The 23,831-nt window shown below is 41.6% G+C and overlaps 1 protein-coding gene across 2 annotated transcripts in view; it reads left to right on the plus strand.

Moving 5' to 3' along the window:
- SGCD (sarcoglycan delta) overlaps positions 1-23,831 on the plus strand; it is a 225,819-nt gene that overhangs the window by 149,614 nt on the left and 52,374 nt on the right. For both annotated transcript variants that reach the window (XM_064458539.1, XM_064458540.1), the window contains exons 4-5: positions 16,369-16,456; positions 18,752-18,871. In XM_064458539.1, the coding sequence (XP_064314609.1) occupies positions 16,369-16,456; positions 18,752-18,871 (208 nt within the window). The remainder of the gene's footprint in view (positions 1-16,368; positions 16,457-18,751; positions 18,872-23,831) is intronic.

Raw genomic sequence — 23,831 nt, forward strand, 5'->3', positions numbered from 1 at the left:
TGGGGGCAGTTAGTGGCTCAGTGATATTTCCAGTGTGCTGAAAAGGTGGAAGTTTAAGTAAATTTTACGGCAACTATGAAAACATTTCCCTCTAGCTTCATAGTAAAATTGGCCAGAAGTCTTTCCACTTTGAGTTTTGAAGGAAATTTTGTAGGCTGGCTGAAGGGGTACTTCCAAGAACACCAGAATTAAATCTTGCTTTGTCTGTTCCCTGTTGTTTGTCTGACGAGCTGGTGTTAAGTGCCACACTCTGAGAGCACAACAGGGAACTGAAGTATCCTGCCAGTTGCAAAATCAGAGTATCCTGAAGAAGAGCAAGAGAGGAAGGGCTGAAGTAAACAAAAAAGTTTGTTTACTTCAACTTTTTGAAATAACTCCACAAGTTACATTTCAAAGCAAAATCTCGTGGAGGCTGCCTATGGCATTTTGAAAAGGATTTCATTAAATGTTGCTAACTTGTCATAAGCTCTCTTAAATGGAAGGGTAATGGCTCATAACATTTGTAAGCTTTTTAATTTCATGCAATATGAGCAGTGTAATCAACACCTATTAAAGTCAATCAGCTGTGCCAAGTGGGCTACCTACCTCGGCTTTTGTCTATATTTTCATCATGGGTACACCTCTGAACTAACTCTGGGAACAACATGCTTGTGCTTTCTTATCCTAACATCAGTGGAGATTTTGTGGCCAGAAAAGTCCAAAATGGCCACTGCAGAAGTATCTGAACACATAAGCTGAATAAGCACTTTGTAGTCTGTGGTTTTCACCTTCTAGCAAGGGAGTTTGCGCCATGGAGTTGACGCAGGCTAGTTAACAGCTCTGGAGCTAAACATGAAGGAGATGGAGAATTTCCCAAATGACCTCCTAATGTATTTGACTTTTTCCCTTTGACAGGTGAAATTTCTCTGCTTGAGCTGGTTGTGTAAGGAGAGGGGAGATGTTTGGATCATGTGTTTTGCTATTCTTAATCTGATTCTTATCTCCTCTTCATTTTAAACATTTGCAGCTGGACTCTGCGGTCACAAAAACAAGTGATGCGCATCACAGCTCAAAGTGAGCTGCTGGATTAAGGCTGGGTGCTCTGTGGTCTCTAAGCTTACACACTGCATTTTTGCCATGATCCCAGAAATTGCATGCATTTCAGCTGTGAAGAGCAAGACAACAGGGCTGAGTTTTGTGGCAGGGCTGTATTTCCACGGAAATGTTGCAAATCGGCTATCATCGTGTTTTCAACAGAGTCACAAGCCTTGAGACAGGCATGTCGGCATTAGAAGCTAAGAGAACAGAATAAGCATTTCATTTAATTTATTCCCCCAAAAGGAAAACCAAAAGATGTGGAGTTATTGATTTCAAAGTTGAAAGAAAAAAATGGCTGAGCTGAATGAACTTGGCAGGTAGTTTCTTGTCTTCCTTGGACATGAACTACTCTTTTAGTGTCTGTTATCTCAGCTTTGGTTTAGCATCTCGAATTTGCATGCTGCTTCTGTGAATTAACTGGGAAGCTGCTGTGAAGCTCATTTTTCCTAATTAGCCATTTATTATGGCCTCTCAGTATTCCTACAGGCTTCTAAACCTTCAGGAGGTGTATATCATCCTTCTTTTTCTATGTTTAATCTTATATATTTTTAAAAACTGCACAGGGAGTTTACTGGGGGATTCATAAGCGGGGGACAAATCAGTCACACCTATTGATTATGGGATTTCTGTTGCTGACTTGTATTGCCGGATAGGTATTATGTTAAAAAGAGAAGCGCTGCTGGTAATTGACTACAGCTGACCTGAACCAGCCTGTGGGATTGAACGCATTTGTAGAGTAGCCTTGAATTCTCAGTCCAAAACTTGATCCAGATTTCATTTTAACAAGCTGTAGCCTCAGAAAGACATAAGCCTTACAAAGCACCTGTAACTGCTCAGGGAACAACACGTTGCAATCGTGTACTGCTGCATTTCTCTCTCTCAAGGGCAAAAGCCTTGAGTTTAAGAATTTACTATGTCTAGACATCGCTGCTGACAATCAGGACTCTGGCTGCTTTGGAAAGGCTTATTAATACCAAAAAATAAAAAGAATAAAACTTTATGCAGTATGGATAGAGAGAAGATAGAGACAAATAGACAAAGGAAACACTAAAAGACAAATAGCAAGATCCAATTATAAAGAGAAAGAATGTTTTTGTGATATTTCCAAGAAGCCTCAAGAGCAGAGCTTTGTGTCTTCTTACCAGAGGACAGCAAACACTTCTGCAACTCTTCTGCTGATCAAAACTATTTCAGCAGCAAAGTTATGTATTTTGTAAAGCAAGCGTTACTTGACAAGACAAGCTGTGCTGTCATTAGGAGGTGCGGCACACACAACTGGTTTTGCAGACAGTTCAGTTTGAGTGTTTGATTTGCAACAGGAAAAGAAAGCGAGACCTTCCAGGTTTCATTTACCAGTTGCTATGCCTGTAATGAGAGTTTCTTTGATTGTTCTGTTTCTAAATAACAAATGTTAGATTTGGAGAGAGAAGAACTCAGGATAAAAGAAGAACTACTCTAAATTTGCTCGTGTTCTTTTAGGGCAAATTGGTTGAGGCTCTTGGGAAAACTGAGTTCCTTTTTTAAAGAAGAAGAAAGATTTCTTTGGCCATTAACATTTCCCTGACTGAAACATCTCTGTATTTGATCTCTGTTTGTCTGAGGCCGTGCCTGGCCATCTACTCCCATCTACACCAGTGTATTTCAGGAAGAGACAGTCGCACGCCAGCATTAGTGACACAGTGTTGGAGTGCAGGACACTACTGTAGGTGTGTGATAAAAATGGATACAAATCTAGTTACAGAGATAGGCTTTCTGACATTGATCTAGGCTTCAGTCCAACCAGATATTTAATTATATGCATAATTCACAGACATATGTAATTTCATTGACATCAGTAAGGCTATTCGGATGCATAAGGTCAGGTGTACTTTGTATTCTTTGCCAGATTGCGCTCTGTAATTTCTACATATACTGCATGTGTGTGGCAGATCAAAGCCACTGGCAGGAGTCTGTCCCGCCGGTCCCTGTACAAACATGGAGACAGACACACCTCTTTTCTCCAAAAGGCTTTACATTGTCAATAGGTAGGCAGAGAGTGGGACAGGAGACGGAGATGAGAGTGAGCAAAAACAGCTTGCTCGTTCACTCCTAAAGCACCTGAGGATTGGTGTGAGGAGTCCTCTGTCCATGCTCATTTTAGTAGATCATGTGCCCCAAGTACAAAGGAGTGTGGTGATAGAGCTGGCAGATATTTTCAAATAAAAGCTGATACAGTAAAAAATTGTCCTTCTTGGCGGGGTAAGGGAGAGCAGTTTCCATGATGCCCATTTTTTTTGTTTTGTTTCTTTTTCATTTTTTACTGCAGGCTTTCAGTATAAAATGACACATGTCCACTGATTTCCTCTTGATTTACTGTGATTCTGAGTCCAACAAACTTTTTAGGTTTGCTTCCAGTCTGGCCTTAAAAGGTAGGATACTTTTCTGAGGCAGGTTGTACAAAGTACTAGCAGGGATTCTGCTCCTCGTTTCTCTCTGAAAAGGAATAGTCTATGGAACAGAAAGAAAATTCAAGGTGTTTCAGCTCACAATATTTCTTCCTTGTTCATCCATCAGGCCATGATCCTTGTTTGCCATCCTTCCAAGAAATAGCAGGAGATTCCTTACCTTCAAACCTTAAATTTTCCCTGAGCAGGAGCAGAGCAAAAGCATCTGTGGCTTTTGTCTTCTCACCAATGAGGTTCCCCAGTTAGCGTCAACGGTACAGTGCTGCTGTCATCCAACTTCCCCCAGAAACATCCCTCCCAAGGATAGAGAGATGCCTTCCTTTGGACAGTCCTTCGTTATGGTCTACAAGGGAAGGTTTTATTTAAATGCAGCAGTGCCAAAATTTTATTTGTAAATCACTGTTTACATAACGGTGAGTAAATTCAGGCCAAGATTTGCACGGTGTCTTAGTCAGTGCAGGTTACTTTGTTGGATTCTTAATTTTTAGTCTAAATCTATGCAGTGAAACTGCTTATTCCTCTTTCTTTCCAGCTACAGCTTGATATTCTGCTTCTAATTCTTTTTCTCCTTGAGCAACACAATATGCTGGTCCATAGTCTCTCTCTTGATTTAGACAAGGGATGGATTTGTCGTGGGGCATTTAATAAACAAAAGTGGTTAAAATCTGAGTTCTGCCTTTCTGCTAAGAAGCCAACAGCAGCTGCAAAATATTGCCCGTGGCACCATGAATGGGTGGCTACTGATTTGGAGAGAAACGTGCTGTTCACTGAATCATCCATATCACTCTTCACAGAGCCTGGAAAGTCTTCTTTTCCATGTATTAATGCAAGCTGAGCCTTCCTCTTGGATGCGATCTTGACAGGACTACAGCCTAAGGCAGCACAGCTAAAGAATAAGACGTGGGTTTTTTTCCAATGAGAAGCTTTGTAAGATATCAATATTTAAAAGCAGAGAAATAAATAAAATTACAGACAGTCAGGTTGATTGAGGGGAGAAGGGAGGTCATTTGTCTGACAGAACAAGCATATCTCTCCAGCAAGGCTTTCGGTTCTTTAGGCAAAAGCTGTTGTCTTTTCTTTTGATCAGGTTGATCTGGAAGAGTGAAAAAAACTCATTGGGGATTTTTAAATCATTATTTTTGAGTTATATTTTGCAGGATAGAAGTACAATGTGGGTATAGCTGTTTATCACATTAAGGCAGCTGATATTTCCCTCTGAGCAGATTCACTGTTGTGTTTTACGCACAGGTGAAGCCACACAGTGAATGGAAAATAATCCATAATCCAAATACATACTAACTGCTGTGAAAGGTCAAGAGGAAGTGATGAGCCCGAGCTGATTTGGTGACTTGGTTTCCAAAGAGCCATGGCTGGAAGACAGTGGGTTGATGGGATGAACCTGAATATGTTTCCTCTGATGCTTCCTGTGGTTGAGTGTTCAAAGCCTGTCCCCTCCAGGTTTTTTGCAGAACATCCTGCACTGTTTAAACGAAGTAAAGGCCACACAGGGCAATGGCACATATGTTGTCAATGCTGCTGGCTTGAGGAACACCTTTTATTGCATGTTTACTGTCGCTTCACGCCAAAGTGTTTTATCTGTATTCTGCTACCTCTTGAAATCCCCAACTCCTACTGCAGACTGACTTTTGCTATATATGTCTCGTTAATATCCCAACTGTTAATTATAAATTATGAACCTTGATGTTGGTACACAGCTGGGAGAGCGGCAGGTTTTTGTTTCTCTCTGCAACTTCATCTCTTATGCAGCATTCTGGGAAGTGTAGCTGAGCTGAAGAAGAAGAAACAGGGACATGCAGGCAGGACCCTTCCTGTGCCCTTTCCTGGGAGGAGCCACTGGTTGGGTGTCGTCGCTGATCCATTTTGTTCCTCCAGAGTTTTGAAAGAACTTCAGGAATAAAAACACCAGAAGGGAAATGCCTTCTGTTTAAAAGTGGAGACAACCAGACAGGCTGAGCCACCCTGCTGATTGCCCAAAGACTAATTTGGGGTCCTTGGGTTTTATATGCCTCCCTGTGCTCTATTTTACCTTCACATATTCTAATCTCTTCAGCTGCTTTTGCCATTACTCACCATTTCCCCAAACAACATTCCTGTCTTCTTCCAGGCATGGAAAAAGCATCTGCTGCTCTTTCTGTGAGCCTGGTATCTCCTGAAATACTAATCCCCAGCTCCCCAGTGGTGTTGGTTAGGAATGTATTTTTGCTCGTCGGCCCTGTACCATGGCAATATCCTGTGCTCCTCTCCTCTCTTCACCCTGAAGCAGATGCTCGAGAGCGTCTGTTGAATGGCAACTGCAAGATACAGTTAAATCCCAACACAGAGCACCCTACTCCCACTCATGCAATTGTCCTACTGATCAAACCTTTGCCGTCATGCTATGTCTGTAGGTACATGTGTTCAGTGTAGCAACATCCAGCGTGATTTAGCATCATCTTTCTTCCAGATCAATCCAAATTCATGTCGCATGCTAGGCTGCAGCTCTCATTTTACCTTTTCAAGTGTAGTACTGCCTTGGCTGTTAGACATGAGGCCTCTCCAAGATGGATAGAGGTTTGCAGTTCTTCCTCTCCAAGATGGTTCCTGTTTGACGCTAACTCACACACGGAGTGTTGTGGCACTGCAGGTCAGAGTTTGGCCCCTGTTTTGTTCCTGTGGGGAAGCCTCTGTCTAGTCATGTACACTGACAGAGCATCCTTCTTAAAGCCGAGCATTGATCATTTCAGCAGAAGAAACAAAGTGGTTAGATAAAAGCAATTCAAAACCAGCCTGTGCCATGTTTTTGTGACCCCATAACCCTGTTTCATAATTAAAGCAGATCAAATTACTTTGGTATCAGAGGTACAGTCTTGGGCCCAGCCATTCTTTTCTGCCCTTCACATTTATCCAGATATGCCCTTACAGAGTTAACTGAGTATATTTCTACAATAAATATTCCCACAACAAGGCCAAAATATGGTTTTCATCAATCATTTTATAGCTGCTTCAGCCCTGTCACACCAGCGTATGTGCTTACAGCAGCTCAGGGAAAAAAACATGCAGACAAACCACAAATAAAAGCAAGAATTTGAATAGAAAACCTGAATTTGCTATCACCAGGAACGGTCAGATGATCTTTCTTTGTTCCTTGTACAGTGGCAAGTGCACAGTGTCCAATGAATAAATAATTGCAGATCCAGGAAACGATATTATTACTCCCACAAAGCTATTGAAACGGAGAGTACACTGAGCCCTTTAAACCTGTTGCCTGATGCACAGACCTGCATTTGCCTATGGAGCACAGCAAACCTGAAGGACAGGTCTTGTAAAGAAGAGCTTTATAATTGCGATAGAAACCCAGAAACAGAACCACTTTGATTGCAGGAACAAGTCCAGGCTGAACCTTGCCATTTCACAGGCCAGATGCATTGGAGAGAACTCCACTGGGTAATCACAGAAGTGAGGATGGCCTTCTGCGTCCTGCCTTCCAGCCGTAACCATGCTGTAATATAGTTGCTTTTGCAGAGTAATTGCTTTCTCTGCAGGGCTTCTTCCTATTGATTCTGCTTGTGCGGATTTAAATTGTTTGCGGGTTGGAACTAGACTCGAGTTGGTCTGCAGCCCCGCTTTTCCGTCCTAGGCAGCTCACGTGACAGTTCTATCTAAGAGACTTTAATGATGTCTAGATAGCATCACTGCCTGGCCTGTGCGTATGTATTTGATTTGAGGAGAGAGGCTGGATCAGATAAGTTCAGAACATCAATAAATACGTGTATTTTGTTTGGTGACACTTGTTCAATTTGAATCTTTTTCCCAGGAAGCAGCTTGTGTTGTGTCATTTTTTCAGCGTGCCGTGTAAATGCTCTGCATCTGCAACTGTCGAGGATAGTGCCATCCCATAGCAATGCCATCTGCTCTTTCACAAAGTGCTTTTTGCGTAGATAAAAAATGTGAGGTGTTACTCATAATTAGGCAAATCACTTGCTGTGATCTGTGATTGATTTGATTTCTGTTGCTGGCTACCTCGCAGATGTCTATGTGTCCATAAGTATTGTCTACATATCAGCATATGGATGCAGATGAATCAGAGACTCATGAATTCTTTTTCTCAATCCAGACAGATGGAAATGTTTTCCCTTCTTCTTATTAGCAGCAGCTGAATTTCAGTAACACCAGGGGCCTCTGCTAGGATCTTGCCTGTGTTTCGTGCTGTACATGCATACATAAGTTGGCATGGCCATTTATAATCTAATACAAGAAGTAAGCGATCCATGACATGCAGCAAAGGAGAGATACAATTTCAAAGCAATGTTCAGGGATAGCCGCGTTATTAGCCTTCTTAGAAAAAAATTATCTGGATATATAATTTGGCATTATGCAGTGCAGTAACAAAATGTTTAAAAGGTTCTGTGAGCGTCGCAGAACCCGAGCGTCTGCTGAATCAGACTTCGGCAAAATATTACTGTGCCTTTCGTAGCATTAACCGTAGGTACTCTTTAATGTGTATCCACCTCACTAACTGAGCGAGATCCTAACTGTTTCTGGCTGTACCATTGTCCAAGTAATGCTGACAGAAAGAGAAAATAACTTAGAAATTACTAGTTCTGTATAATTTTAATATTGTCTTCAAATGCCTTTTATAGATAGTGAGGTATGATTTACCAGCAGTTTTGAAAGATGTTTAAGGCAGGCAGTAGGCATACCAGAAAGGCCATAAAAATGAAAACACATGAAGAGAGGACTGCACACTTGTCTGGAGTAAAAGTTACGAGCAGTGGAGTAGCTATATAGTTGGATGATTTAGAATATTTTAAACCTCAGCAGAGCTCTCTTTCTTCCTCTCCCTCTCTTCTTGGTCCTGTGCTTATCTACAGTGTGTTCACTTCAGCAGGAAATCTGTCTCCACTGGAGTCTGACCATAACTAGGATAGCCCGAGGCAGAAAAAAGGCTATAAGTTAGCACAAATCCATAGTCCCGCTGCTACAACACCTGCTATAGACAAGGATCAGATCGGTGCAAACTGCCACTGAGCAGCTACTGCGGTTAGGTATTTCTGCAGAAGAATTAAAGTAAATTGAAATGGTTAGTGAATACTTGGTTGATTTTTACTGGAAGTGGTGATCAATGTGCTGAGAACCTAGGTCTGCTGTTCTCCTGTTTAAGAGCATTACGGTTTCTCGAGTCCTGCTTCGTTTGTACAAGGAAGAGCCATTCCCCAGTGGTGCAAAGTGAATCATCAGCGCACATTTGCTCAACTTTGGTGCAACACCTTTGGGTGAACTCTGCAGTGAAGTGCTTGAAGCATTTTCAGAATTACTTGGTCATTTTACAAGTTGTGCTGTTCTCTTCATTCCAGTTGCTGTCTAAGGGTGTCTAGCCAGAGGGCTCCTGGTGCTGAGCACACTTTATGCATCGGATTTTTTCCGAAGCCACTAATGCTTAGTTCGGTCCTACCAATACAGAAAGTTTTGTGAACGTGCAGCAGCCTTCAGACATTACAAACCCAGATTTCCCACCCCCATGGATAGGAATGGAACTCCAACATGCACAGTTGCATTTTATTTTTATGTGTATGTCTATCAGTTTCATCATGTCATCTGTGGTTTTCCTTATATTATAAGTCAATGGAGTGAAAAAGGAAAAAGAACAGCAAAGAAGTCGAGGCAGATGTAAAGTCTTGGAGATTTTTTTGGTGTTGTTTTTAATGTCAACAGACATGGTGTAATTTAATTTTCAAAAGAATCTCAGCTGCGAAGCAGCTGATTAGGCATCTTGAAGGAGCAGCCACTCTCTCAAAGCACTGTGTTCATGAGATTATTACAGGTATTCTTCTAAAGACAGAAACCCTTAGATTGCCAGAAATAAATCACTTTGAAGGGTACAAACCCCCTTGGGTAGCCATCCAAAAGCAGAACGCAGTCATTGAGATCTCACATCGCAGACTTGCCTTCTTTGCACTTTAAAAAGAAGAGTCGAAGATGTAATTGCTTTAACGAAGCTGTGGGAAATTTCTTTTGTTTCTATTGTTATTTAAATGAACTTCAAGAAATGCATAAAAGAGGGGGGTTTGTGGTATTGAACATAAAACTCCAACATGTGCACTAGGTATGCCATTAAAATGTGTCAAGTTGGGTGGGACCACAGTATTTTCTGAGCTTCATGGTGCTGTAAAACACATCTTTCTGCAAACATGACTCTACCTTTTTGCATAGAAGAAGGGATGACTTGAATTTTTTCTTTTAAGGATTTGACTACTCAATAAAATGTCAAAAGTTGGAACACAGCACACAGAGTAAGCTCATGATATTACGTTTATGTCTTTGAGTGCCAGTTGCAGGTCAGGGCTGTATCAGCTCCGTTACTGATCCAGGTGACATGACCTGGGCATATTACACCTGTGAAAAGTTTGTTTCCTGGAAGAAGAGGATGCAGACTACATTTTGTTATCTCTGCACTGGATCTATTGCCTCCTTCCTAAAAGCAATCATCTTTAGACACAAATACAGCACGTTCTAGAGCATTTTGTAGCATTTGTTTTAATCTGTTTGTTACCAATTCCATTCACAGTTTGCCTTCATTCTGCTGTGAAAAGCTTACTCTGCCAAATCAGAAGTTTTACTAAAAAAGGGATTTAGTTACATGAACACTATATTCAATTCTTTGAGGGACAAAGACAAGATCAAAAGAGACTCAATGATTAAACAACAAAAAAAGTATGTTCAAATCATATTAAGGGATGTTTTCAATCTAGCACTTAGGGATTTAGCCACATGATTTAAATCTTTGTGTCAGAAGGCTTCTGGGCAAAATCCTGTTCCTGCTGTAGGGAGCTAGATCAGGAAGAAGGTCTGACAGGAAGAAGAGCTATTGGGTTTACTTCTGAAATAGAAACAGTAATGGTTGGCTTGCAAGTCTGGCCTGGAGTCTAGATTTTCTGTTGACATAGATGAAGACCAGGCTGCTGTTCCAAGTGGGATCTCAGAGAAAGGGTTCACTAAATACTCCCAAGTTTGTCTTCTTCGCAGCCGAAGATAGATGCTGTCCAGTGTTTCGTCTGTTTGCTTTTCAGGAGGTACACGATGGCTGTACAATGTTCTGGTGAGGTTTGCTGTGATTTGTGGTGGTGCCAGTTGCTTGATCTCTGCAGCATCTGTTACCAATTCTGAAGGGTTTTTTTTCCCCAGTTGTTTCCTCCCAACTCTCTTTTTTAAGGGGGCAGTGCTGAGCTTTTCTAGCATCAGACACTCCAGAAAGGAGTTTCTGTTCTCAAGGCAGGACTGGGAAAAAGAAATGCACGATTGGGGTCAGGTCTAGTGGTTTTTTTGACTGTGCTCACAGCATGTTCTGGACATCTTTGTGGTTAGGAAACTCTGCAGTTAGTCTCATGCAGTGAGGGAATGACTGGTGCTTCCCTTTGAAGGATGAGCAAGTCATACGGCAACATGCAGAACTGGGTCAGGGATACTAATTTAAGCATGTCTGTGTCAACCAACCAAAAACGACAGAGTAAAGGTTAAAAAGCCAGCTTTCCCGGTAGGTTTCAGGACATGTCTGACGACTGCAAAAATGAGCTCACACACAGTACTGTGCCCCGAGCAGCATGTGCTGCTGGGTCTGGTTACGTTAGGAGGTGCGGCAACAATGATGTTTTTGTGTTTTTGTTAGTGAAGTTTGCCACCCTTGGTGAAAGACGTCCTGTGCCCTGAAATGATTGCTTTGTGTCTCAATTAACAGGCAATGAAAACTTGCCACTCCAAAGCAGACAAAACTGGAACGTTGCCTTGTGCAGCTTTGAGTTGTCCCTAACAAGGGAAAATGCCACAGGGCAGAGGAAGTATCATTGCTGTTATTACTATTACCACATTTAGCTGCTAGTATAGCAGGACCGATTGAACGTCACGAAAGGAATATCTTTGTTATAACCCACATGAACACTTCCTTTCTATCAGCAGCTCCTTAAAACAGCACTCAAGGGTGCAGGCAAGGGAATGTACTGCTTGTGGCTGTAGGCCAGGTGGAGAGCTTTTGCCTTCATAGTGGGCTGGCTGCTTGCTTTACAGAAAATGAGCTTTTGCCCTCTGACAGTCCAGCTGTGTATAGAGAGCAGTGTTCGCTTTCTGTGATGTCAGTGAGAGGTACAGTTGAGCAGGAAAATGGTGCTCTGAGTGGATTCTCCATAGACTGCTCCTTGCCAACCTGGATTGTGCTTCAATATTTTAATTTTTCCCACTACTTTGTCAAGCCTGCAGGAAATGCATCATTTCCATTATTTCCACAAGCATCACTTGCACTTACTGTGTGAAGTCTTTGAATCCACAGGATTAAATCAAAGCTACTCCTTTTGACCATCCAAATCAGAAACACACTGACTGTGATGTATTATTTTAAAATTGCCTCTTAAAATTTAAAAGGATTTCCAAATATTTTTAATAATTCCCTAAAACAGTCTAAGGACATCTGTTAAAGTATTGAATTTCCTTAAAGACAGCACTGGTTGGGATTGCTTCAGCTGCAAATTAGGGTTGTCAGTCAAAGTGCTTTCCCTGGTTTAGTCTCTCATCTAGCAGAGAATTTTAGCTTCTCTTCCAAAGTGAGCCAGAGAAAGACAGCTAGTGAGCTGTTAGGGCTTGTTTTGCCATGTGTTTAGCCTAGCAAACAATCAGTCGATACCTTTTGCAAAGTCTTCTGTGTTTTCCTGGATACCTCACTGCTTAGTAAGGAAACAAGCTATACAGTTTTGATGTATTTTTGTACTTTTCACATTCTTTATTCTGCAGCATGTCTCCAGTGTTTTAATATATTGCGTAGCTGTGGCAACTTCTTTTATGCGTCTGCAAACATTGGCATTATTGTTAAGCCATTTGGTCTGGTAATGAGGGGCTGGAGTAAGAGGCAGAATGATGTATTTATTACGTAGGATTTCCCACAGAGGTAAATAATAGATTCATGGTGGGCTGGAAGTAGATAACCAGCTCAAAAGGGTCCTTAAAAGATCACAGCCCCTCCTGCCCCCAGAAATGGAGCTGCAGCCCAGAGCAGGGTGGGATCCTCCTCCATCGGTGTGCTGCAAGGAAAATGCTTGAAATACATCAGAAGCAAACAGGCAAATATGCAGAAGGGGAAAAAATCATCCTATTCCCATCAATGTCTCTACCTCAGTTTCTCCAGCCAAATGATCAAAGGAACCATTGGAAAGAAACAATAATGTAAAATAGTGTTGGAAAGGAAGTTGCATAGGAAGTTAAATCAAAGGCTGTCGTTCAGTGCAGTGCAATGAGATGGCTAGGATGGATGTGAACTGGGACTCTGCTGACACACCACCGTTAAGAGAGGGTTGTTGTAAAGAGGTTAAAGTCATAACAGCTGAGTCTGGGCATAAAGGGCAAGTCAGTGGCAGCATATGGGCTGGCAGCGTCTGCTCCTGCAGAGAGAGATGCAGGGAAACCTTGTTGTCATGTTTGTGATGAGCAGGAGAAGAACAAATGACAGAGAAAGAGATTTCTCAGTACATCAGATAGCATGGAGGCAGTGACATATGTTGGGTTATTGTGTGATGGGTGATATCAGATGTATTTTATCTCAAATGTGCTTTTCTGAAGAATTGGGTGGCACCTTTTGGAGAGAAACAGGTAGACAAAAGAGTATTTTCTCTACTTTTCTGAACCCAGAAGAATACTTAATCCAGTTTTCTCTTCTCCTCAGCTGTCTTTGCATCAAGTCCAAGAGTGAAATATATTTATTTCTTTAATATTATTTATCTGGAAAGATTCAGAACTGGATTGTTGCATACTATATTTAAGAAATGTGGTGTGTCTCATACTTCCAATGTTATAATTAGAGTCAGACATGCTTATTTATTGCATGCTGATAGTCTGACTCTAGGTCTTTCAAGTGTTATGACAGTTGTGAGAATATTACTTCACTGCATAATTATTTTTATTGTGGTGCTGATGCCACATTGATCTAGATTTCCATTTGCTCCTGTGCATCAGAATGCTTAATTTTGTTTCATGATAACATGAAAGTTAACATGAAGGATTTTACCTTTTCAGTTACAATTTCTAACTGTTTTAAGAGGTTTTTAATGTTTTAATTATTTTTGTTCTGTGTGAAGGAAGCTGGCATCATCACCAAGCTTGCAGGAGAGGAAACATTTTTAAAATGTTCATTGTGCAAAAGATGTCGGTGTTGTTACCTTTGTAAATAGAAGATGATGGACAGAAAATCTGCAGAATTTTCAGCAAAAAGGAGTAATTTTTTCAGCTCTTTTTCATTTGTTAATGGAAGAAGAATTATGGAAATGAGAGCGGGCATTGCATTAAGTGCTTGAAATGTTCCTTCCCTGCAGACCAATAAAAACATAACTCTTCCATTAGGGAAATTTTGATTTTTGAAGGCTGCATGAATCTGAGCTCTGAATCAGTGAATGAGATGACTATGCTGGGGTAAGCGTTTCAAGATCTGATTATGTATTTAAAGTCTTTCGTAGGTGGATACCAGCTCTTAGCTTGTCTTTTAAGACTTCTTTGGAGCAACTTTTTCTGTGACTCTCTTTATATTAACCACTTGGCTTATCTTGTAGTACTTCTGTAGTGGGATCTCCTGTTATGCAGATCAGTAAGAGAGTTTCAAAGCTGGGGGATTTAATAATTTTTCCTACCTGAATCTGGAGTAGAAGGTTTCCTGGCCTTTTCAAAACACTCTAGCTGCTTGCACAACTCCACAAACAAAAGTCAAATAGCGAAAGTCAAAAATGTGACCTTTCTGTGCTTGATACGACATGTTTGTAGTGGTTATAGTCGCACCTATGACTATAGATTATGCAGATTGTAGCTATCTGCCTTTAAAAATATCCTTCATCTCTAAGTGTGAAATGAAAATGTAGCAGCAAACTGCTGTCGCTGGGGGTGTTCAAATCAGATTCCTGATCAGGGCTGCGGGGAATTAATACCAGAGCAAGTGGGTATTCAAGTGAAGCCATCTTTTTTCCTGTTCTATTAACCGTACAATAGTAATCAACATTAATTTCTAGGTTCTAGAAGAATACAAATAATAAAAAAGAGCATCATTATCAGTCATTACCACTGCTCCTTGCTTCTAACTTATTAATCATGTTTCAGTTTCAGATACTATATTACTTAAGCTTTCAAACACATCACAGAGGTATATATGGATGATTTCTCCTCATTTAGTGTATGAGGAGACAGAGACACCAAGAGCTTGGGAAACTTGGCCGTGGTCTGGAAATTATTAAGTGGAATTCTTTCTTTTTATTATTTTTATTCAGTTGTAAATAGTCTGAATGTAGCCATAATGGTCTAGTTACAATTGATCAAACAAATCTCATTTCCCCCTTCTTTGCTGAAGGGCTGATCCCATGGGTGCACGCAGCACAAATAGTTAAGGCACCAAATGTAATCATTGTGAATATTTGTTCACACGTGGGGCTGGTTTTGTTTGAGTTTTTTGAGGTTTGTTTCTGCAAACACTGCTGGGAATCATTTACAAATCACTAGAAGTGTTCCTCGAAGCTCCAATCCATCACAGGACTCCCATGAGTGCATTCCTGTGCTTCTGTTATGTTTTATATACAGTCATCTAGTCTTTCTGCCATGATCCAGAAAAATGGCATCAATGCAAATATTATTTGTGTTCCTTATAAAATCAAGAGGCAAGGAGAACATGCCTGACCTCCACAATCCTCCATTGCCATCCTGATTATTCATTCCTAATGGAAGGATTTTGAAACACTGGAAAGAGACTTTGGTGTGGGAAGCACGTGGACGTAAAATTTTCAACTCCTTGCTGGTTTTCTTGGTTTTTTGTCCCCTCTGCCAAACCGATGCCTTAGTCAGTTGATGAATTTAATCAGCTGCCTGCTTTAGACACTGGCAGTGAATTTCCACCTTGCACATTAGACTCTTGGCTGATGTAAGCTGGGGCCGCCCTGTGCTAATAGCCCCTGAGAAACCAACTGTGTGGACTGGGAATGCCTGTAGAAAACACAAGTTCTCAAGTGTCTTGGATGCATTTGCGCACAGAAGGAGCCAGATGGTTTTCTCTGTGGGTTTTCTTTGGCTTCACTCTGCGGGAGTAATACCTGAGATGGATGCTGCCAGGTAGCTGTGTGGCTCCTGTGTGTTAACAGCTGCTTTAACTCTTCTTTCAGAGGTATATTTAAAGAATAAAAATGGAAAGCTGGTAGAAATCTGTGTGGTTGAGTGGGGAAGACTTCATGTCCTGTGTATCTCCAGACCAGATGGGACAGGTCTAGTCCCAAGCTGGCATCCCAGACTGGAATGTGATGGTGGTGCATGCCAGATGGTTCATAAGTGCTTTGAGATCAAAGGCACTTTCTACACGTTAATAAGGTTTTCTCGTTCACAGCCCTTGGGCACGGCTCACTCATGTGGCTGTGTGGTATGCAGACACAGTCACCCGAGGGAGTCATCTGGAGCTGTGTGAAATATTGCAGATTTGACTCTGAGACGCGCTGCTGCAGTCAGCCGCCCTGCGAAAACACCATGACCTTCAGGAAGCTTAGGTCAGGTCCCGTATCACCTGCACATTTTCAAATAACAAGCTGGTTGGCTTATACTGGCAATAAAGCTAACCATCCCTAAAACAACGCTAGTCTCTGGTACATTATCTGGGTCAAAGGTGTGGACTATGGTTTTATCCCGGACAATAAAAACTGATGCAGGCTAGCCTGCACCTCAACCACACACCCAGCCTTGGGGCCATTAACAGCAGCCCATCAGAGTTAGGCAAAGCTCCAGGTATCTCAGGCAGGCTGGTCTTGGGCAGCCATCCCTGTCTCACGTTCTTGATCTCATGGTCTCATTCCAGGGCAACCCACTATACTTCCAGTCTGCCAGAAATGTGACAGTGAACATCCTCAATGAGAAGACTAAAGTCCTTACTCGCCTTGTAACAGGTAAGGAGGGAGAAAAGCTGCGTGGAAGAATTAAGAAAGGATGAAAGTGGGTGTGTTGTGGGATGCTGCGTTGGCTTTAGCACACAGGAGGGGAGCCCAGGTGTCTTGTGAAGTACAAATGAAAACTTTGCTCCACTTTGTAGAAACAAAGCTAGAGACATGAAAGCCGTGCTGGAAAGGCAGCTGGCTGGTGCTTTCTGATAATGAAGTAGACCATCGTTTTCATTTGAAAGCCAATCCAGAGACAGAAAGGTTAGTTGTACAACTTCAGGGTCAAGAAGAACATATGCAGGGTGACATTTCTGTTGTAACAGGCACAGGCTTTTCCTGAGACACTTTTTAAGTTGCCTGAGATCTTGGGAACTTTGCTGATTAACTCTGGCTGGGTTGGGATGCTTTGCAATTTAGAGCTCTCTGTGCCTTTCTGCTGATGAAGGACACTCTCCTGCTCCCAAATATGAGTGTGTTTGAAAGGGAAATGGGTGTTTCATAAAGCCCCAGTGCACAGCAGCCTTTGAATGAATGCATGTGTAATTTGGCTTGAAAGAGCCTAATGCATTATATATTCTAATATATAATATATAGGATATAGGATAGATATTTATTTATTGAGATTTGTCTAGGGACTGGGAGAAGTATTGCTGTGTGTCAGAGCCAGTAATCCACAAACATGTTGTTTCTACGTGAGACTGGCTTGTTTGGTTTGCTTATATAACATCTTGGCCTCTAGTCACAGTATTAAATAATTAAATATGCAGCTTCAGTAAGCAATGATTTAAGCAGCACACATGAAAATTGCCTGAAGGGAGGAAATAAATTCAACCCCAAGCAACCTGATTCTCACAATCAGAATGAACGTGTTTAGTTTGTTGGTTCTCTATATATTTTCAAGAGGGCATTTGGTTCACTTAAGCACCTCCATTTCACGAGAGCTTGGGAGGACGCAGTCAGTGACATCTCCCGGTGTGATCTCATTATTGAGCTCTTTTCTGCATTCGGCAGCAGCTTTGGTTCCAGAGAGGAGCAAAGACATGGACCCATGTAGTGCGTGCTGCAGTGATGAGTAGGGAGGCAGTTAATTAGCAAGATACAAATCAAAATTAAAGCTCAAATGTAATGGGTTTTCTCAGAATGGCTGCAAGATTTTTAAGTGTTTCCAGGGATCTCAGCATAGCCTTACTTTTCTGTAGTACAAACCATGCACGCGGTTCTTTGTGTGCCCTGTTGCCAATACAGATGACCCGTACAGGGAAATGCTGGGTATAGATGAAGCTTGAACCTGCCTTTAATAAAATACTGCTTTCAGGTCTTATTTCTCTTGTCTTTTGAGAAATGGGACTAGTCAGGAAGGTGGCCAGAAGTAATGCAAAGTCCAATCATCTGCCTGGTGCAGTAGCATTTTCCAGGGACGCTGTGGCTTGGACTGGCTTGCACAGGGCTGTTAGGTGCTGATTTGTCAAAAGTTTAGCCTAAGTCGGGTAATAGAGGGGTCTGTTCTTTGTAGCCTTTGAGCCACAGACCTGCACAGAATTGCTATTCAGGCAGCTGATGTTGATGGGGCTCCATGACAAACCGCATTGCCAGAGGCTTTCCAGCACTGCCGTGCACAGCAGCCTGCAGGAGAACCGGCAGAATTGCAGTAAGAGCTACAAAGGAAAGTTTTACCCATCTAAAAACTTTCTGAAATGTGGGTTAGTCTGCTGTTTGTCTTAGCCTGCACATGGTCGAAATGGTCTAAAGAAAAGATTTGCTCCTGTGGTGGTGCTTGTCTTTTTTTTTTTTTTTTATTTTCTCCCAAATTGGACTGTGCATGACACCGATAACATTTTAATCCAAGTATGGTTCACAGGCAGAAAACCAAGAATTTTTTACAGTGCAGCATCAGTCCAGCAAAATGTGCTCAGGAACTCTTGATGCCTCTTACAGCTGCACCAACACTCTCAAATCATGGCTGGGTATATTCGTTGCTATTTCACATGTGGGTCTGTCTTTTTGTAAAGATGTCCCAGCTATGCCGAGTTCAATGGTGATTCTATGACATACATAAGCATTAACAAAAACATAAGTAGAAATAGTTGAGGGGTTGTTATTTGGGTAGAAAACAGAGCCCTTTTCTAATGAGAGGTCACCCCCTGAAAAGCACAGACCTCCCTGTTTGATGTGTCAGATGCAGGTTGTATCTGCAGAGCTATTAGGATAATCTTAGCAGATGAGCTTATCAAATGTATGAAGCTACTATGTGATTTTCTTACACTTTTCACTAAAAGGTTGTGCTAAATCTCTTCTTCCCTCTAGGTCCCCAAGCAGTGGAAGCACACAGCCAAAAATTTGAGGTGAAAACCCTCGCTGGAAAATTGCTGTTTTCTGCAGATGACAACGAAGTGGTGGTTGGAGCAGAGAGATTGAGAGTTTTAGGTAAAAGATTATTCACTAAATCACTGTTTTAATAAGCGCCTCTTCTAATTTTAGAATAGTTTTGCCTATCTTCCCTTTGTGCTTGGGGAAGGCTGCTTTTGGAGATAAAGCCTTTTGCTGTCTTTATTGCGTGAATCTTTCCCAAGCAGATAATGGCCAGGAGTTTTTATCTGAGGGTTTTCTTAACTTGCACAATGTGTTATTTCCCCTGCGGAAAAAAAACTCCCCCGGAAGTGGTTTGTCTGGCTCAGTGAAGCAGCTTTAAGAGCAGCTTTGGAGACTGAACAACTTTACCCCTTGGGTCGGGGATGCAGGGCAGTGAGGGATCGCTGTAAGGATGCTTCCATGGCTGCAGTCACTGCGCATAGGGAAACCTCAGGCTTCATAGTTTTGATTGCACCACCTTTACCGGCTCCTCCTTCATTCTAAATTCAAGCACCAAGGATGAGACCTGCAGTGAAAAAGTCAGCATGAATTAAGATCTCTTACTAATTCTCTGAATAGTTTGGTGTCTGTTATTTTAGCTATCTTTCCCTAGCCACATGTGAGGGCACATTGTGCATCTCTGCGCCACCTTCAGCTGTGCTGCGGCTGGGTTGAGCGCCCCAAGCATGGGAGCAGAGGCCAACCTTCCCAATGCCACCGCTTCCCCGCCTGCCTTGCGAGACAGAGGGGGCAGCTTGAGCTCTCCTTTTGCCCACGCAGGATCTGCCTCCCCAGCTGTCCTGCCTGCTAGGCTTTACATCAGTATTTCCTAAAAAAAAACTGGGGACTTTTAGGTTGGGGCCGTGGGGTTGTTTATTGTTTGTTTTGATTTTTTTTTAATTAGAGAAAAGAAACAGTTATGGTAATTGTAAAATTTTAAAATGTGTTTAATAGTTCTATGAAATTGCCTCTTAGGAACTTAAATTCTCTAGCTTTCCGGTTCAATCCATGATCTTTGGTTAGGCTAAGATTTGCTCGTGAATGTTTTCATGTAGGACCAGACTGGGTAGCTCAATATTGCTAGCAGTTAGTCACATAGCAGTACCTCTGGTCTCTGTGGATGTGCTGATACCTGTTTCCCAATGGCTTGATTTGGATGCATCTCTTCACTCCAAATTGTTCCTTACTTATCTAGTAACTCCTAAAAACAGAGAGATCAGTGAAGGATCTTAGAATGATATATAGTATTTTTAATTACTCTTCTTTCTACATATTACATAGCATATTATTAGTATACTATGTATAATCTAAACGAGCTTAAAATGAGTGCCTCAGAGTCTAACCATCATGAATGGGACTTTGTATCCAACCCTTAACATTTTTTGTTACCTGATGTCATGCTATTCTAGATGGCTCCTGTTTGTCGAGGCAGGCCAGGTGTTGCTCTTCGCAGGTCACTGTTGTTACATACTGGACTAGCTCAGTCACCAGCTGTACAAAGTTAGGTGACTTTTATAGGGTAACTGTTGAACCTCACAAAATTAACAGTATCTTTTTTAGCTTAAAACTTTGAAAAGGACCATTCAAAATTCTTGCGGTGTTACAGAGCTGGGGAACGTTTGTCACAGTCTGTGTTCTGCCACAAACCTCCCTTCCCACTGAACCCTTCAGAGCTAATTAATTGTACAGTCCTTGTGCAGGGTAGGTGAAGTCAGGAAGCAACAGTTTTTAAGTGTTTTCTTGAAGGCCTTAAAAAGTGAGAGATTTCTATCATTGGTTCTTCAGAACAAATACAGAAACTTTTCCTTACAGGTTGCAAGTACTCCCTTCTAGATTACATACTTAAAGAAATATTGCTTTTTATTTACTTTGTACTTTGGAGAAACCAGCAATTATTTTTGATAGCTATTTTGAGTTTCTGCCTCCAGAAAAAAAAAGCATCAAACATATTGCTCACCACTGTAGTGCACTTTCATTTTTATCTGCAACTGAGTGTTCCTTGGGGTTTATTTGGCTTATGGAGATCTATCAGAAAAGAAAAGGTAGATTGATACCACTGGTGATGTTACATGGCATGTATTTCAATGACCTTGAGCTGAAATGCTTTCAGAGTTCATGCCTGGCTTTGTTTTTCTCCAGCTTTCCTTCCCCAATCTAATTTTATCTCCAAAAGCGTTTGCCATGGCTGTTTGCCATGCTGGGAAGTGTTATACCATATGTTCGTATTTCTTCCAGGGTTTTGTCTGCACTTGAGGCTAGTCCAACTTGTAGTACACAGACAAATTCCTTTGATCATTTTTCTGGTGTTTGGGATCTCAGGTGCTGTCGGAATGTGTCTGCTGACACCTATCTATGCTATGTAAATAATCTCAACTTGTTCTTGTTATTGCTGAACACGTACTTGTCATAGAAGGAAGTGTATGTCTGCAATCTGGCTTGAAAGTCATCTCACAGAGGTTAGAGCAGCAGTTATTGGGCTTGTGGCTAGCTTTTAATCTTGTTAATGATAATTACTTTTTTTTTCTTTGTACACTCTTCAAAGTTGATTCTGAAAGTTTGTTCTACAAAGTAATGTTGAAGCCTTGTCATGAGAAAAGAGGTGCTTTCTTTTTTTGAAATGGACTCTGCTCTGGGTAGCTAAAGGATTTTTCAACATTAGCAAGGAATCAAAAAGAGAGGAATACATAGAATTAGGCATTAAAAAAATACAAGTAGGATGTGCTGCATTTGATGGTGCTTCAAAAAATTGCACAGCATGGGTAGTGCAGATTACCAGATGAAAGTGCTTTTTATTTTAATTGTATTTTGGGGGGTTATTTCTGATTTTTAACCATTGAAGGACACAGAAAGACAGAGTTGGTCCCCTCTGCTTTTCATGCATGATGTAGTATAGAGTACTTCAATGATTTTATTTAATTTAGTGAATCTGGTCAAGCCTGTTGTCATAGGAGAGATTGGAGGATAACAGGAACTTCTGTTTGAGGGCAAGGGCAGCCCTCTGAGCACTTTGGCCATGATCAGCTCTGGTAACACCTACCCAACCTTTTCCAGACACAAGCACAAATTCCCTCTGCCTTACTCAAAGCCAGCTGGGAGCTCATCAGCTGCATTGGTCCAGATGACTCAGGAGGAGCTCATGTTTGCCTACAAAAGCCATGTAGAAACGGAGCCTTATGCCAAATCTGGTCTGCCCTTTTTCTTCCAGCTGATCTGCCAGTGCTTGCAGTTCCCAGCCGTCTCCTCCACTCTTGTGGTAGGACTGGATGGCAGCACATCCTCACTGTCAGCACCACTTTTTTTACAAGCTTCACTCCTATAGTATTCGAGCACCTCATGGTCTTTTAAAAGATACTACAGCAAACCTCAGAGCTGTTCTCATTTCTCAGAACTGTGACTCTGGTTTTGCAAGGCTGAGACTTTTGAAGGCAAAATCTGGCACTTCTCTGCCTGCTAAATGGCATCACGGTGCTGCGCCTGGGTTTGTGTGTGGCATGAAGCGCAAACCTTCCCTGCGCTGGCAGCGGTCAGCAGCGCACTTCGGCACACACCACGTAGATGCAAACTGATGCCTCACTGGATGTCCCCCGCGGGCTCATAAATGCTTACAGTCTGTGTTATGGGAGATGAATGAGCTGGACCTAATTGAATTCATATGTGGTACATCACACAGCCGTTCTCCTTCCCCCCTCCTCCCTCCCTCCAGAAATGAAACGTGTTCGGATCGTTTAAAAATGGTGCATAAGAAATACTCTTTAGTTAAAAGAGCATTAAAAAATAACTTTGATATATATTAATTACCAATTTCATTTAATAGCATATTGAACATTATAGCATTTATAAACAAAAGACAATCATAAAGCATTATTCTGACTGTTAATTAGCTCTATTTATTCTCCAGATTAGTTTTTAAATATGCCCTCTAGATGCCACTTGATACTAATTAACAGAGTTACATTATTATCTCTATAGAAAAGCATTTTTAATTAAATCTAAAGCACTTTAAATTAGCATGAGTTTTTACAGAAATTAAACTCTGGTCAGATGCTTAATTTCACCTTACAAGAAAACATCTGATGACATGACAGTGTCAGTTCTCCCAACGCCTTGACATCTTTTTTGGAGATTATTTTTTTGAAGTTTGTTTTCAGGGAAACTTGCCAGTATACTCCAGTGTTTAATACTTATGATGGATTTAACCAATTTTTTTTAAGGCTAAATGTTGATGAGAATCCACATGCATTGCAGTGATCTGAGATAAAAATGCAAAAGACACATTCCTGCAGCTTACAGGCTTTTGCAGTCCTTGGTTTTGAGTGGTGGAGGAAGTTTTGCGTGGGAGGTAGGATTGCATGGGCTGGATGCTGTCCCATAACAAATCAGCCACACTTATTAACTACTCAAGATTACCATTTGCTTTGGAATAGGGATAGGATTAATCATAAAACTGCAAGGTCCCTTTTCTGTAATAGAAGAATACAGGGATTGCTCCCAAATCACTCCCACTCTGGGTCCCTGGAAAATGTGCCTCTCACTCAGACGTTTATACTACCATAGCATAAGCTTTTCTTCTAATATAGCCTAATGATAAAAATTTGGCTAAAGCTTTTCCCCCGGCAAACTCTAACTAAAATAGCTGTGTTTAGAATGGGGTAGGATGCCTTTCATCTCCCAGTGTAAAAACTGCAGGAGCTTCTCTGCAGGAGACGTGTGACCCACCCGCCACACATTACAGCTGTCCCCAGCACTGTGGCTGGCTAAAACATACCTTTGATCTCGCCGTCCCCTTGAATGCCCTCCCATCATATAATTAGCCAGTAGCTCTATTTCTACCTTGTAGCTTTTTTCCACTGTAGCATATTCCCTCTGGGCGCTGAACCATGTGGAGCATACAAATGCTGACCACAGGTTAGACTCCCAGGAATGTGAGTTTGGGAGCATTTGTTCCAGTTTCTCTCCAGGTGCCTGGGTAGGCACCTGAAAAGAGGAGTCAGCTGTTGAAATGTTATTGCAAATTTATTACATAAGTTTGGAGTAA

This window comes from Phalacrocorax carbo, chromosome 8 (genome assembly GCF_963921805.1).
Source record: "Phalacrocorax carbo chromosome 8, bPhaCar2.1, whole genome shotgun sequence".
NCBI lineage: Eukaryota > Metazoa > Chordata > Aves > Suliformes > Phalacrocoracidae > Phalacrocorax > Phalacrocorax carbo.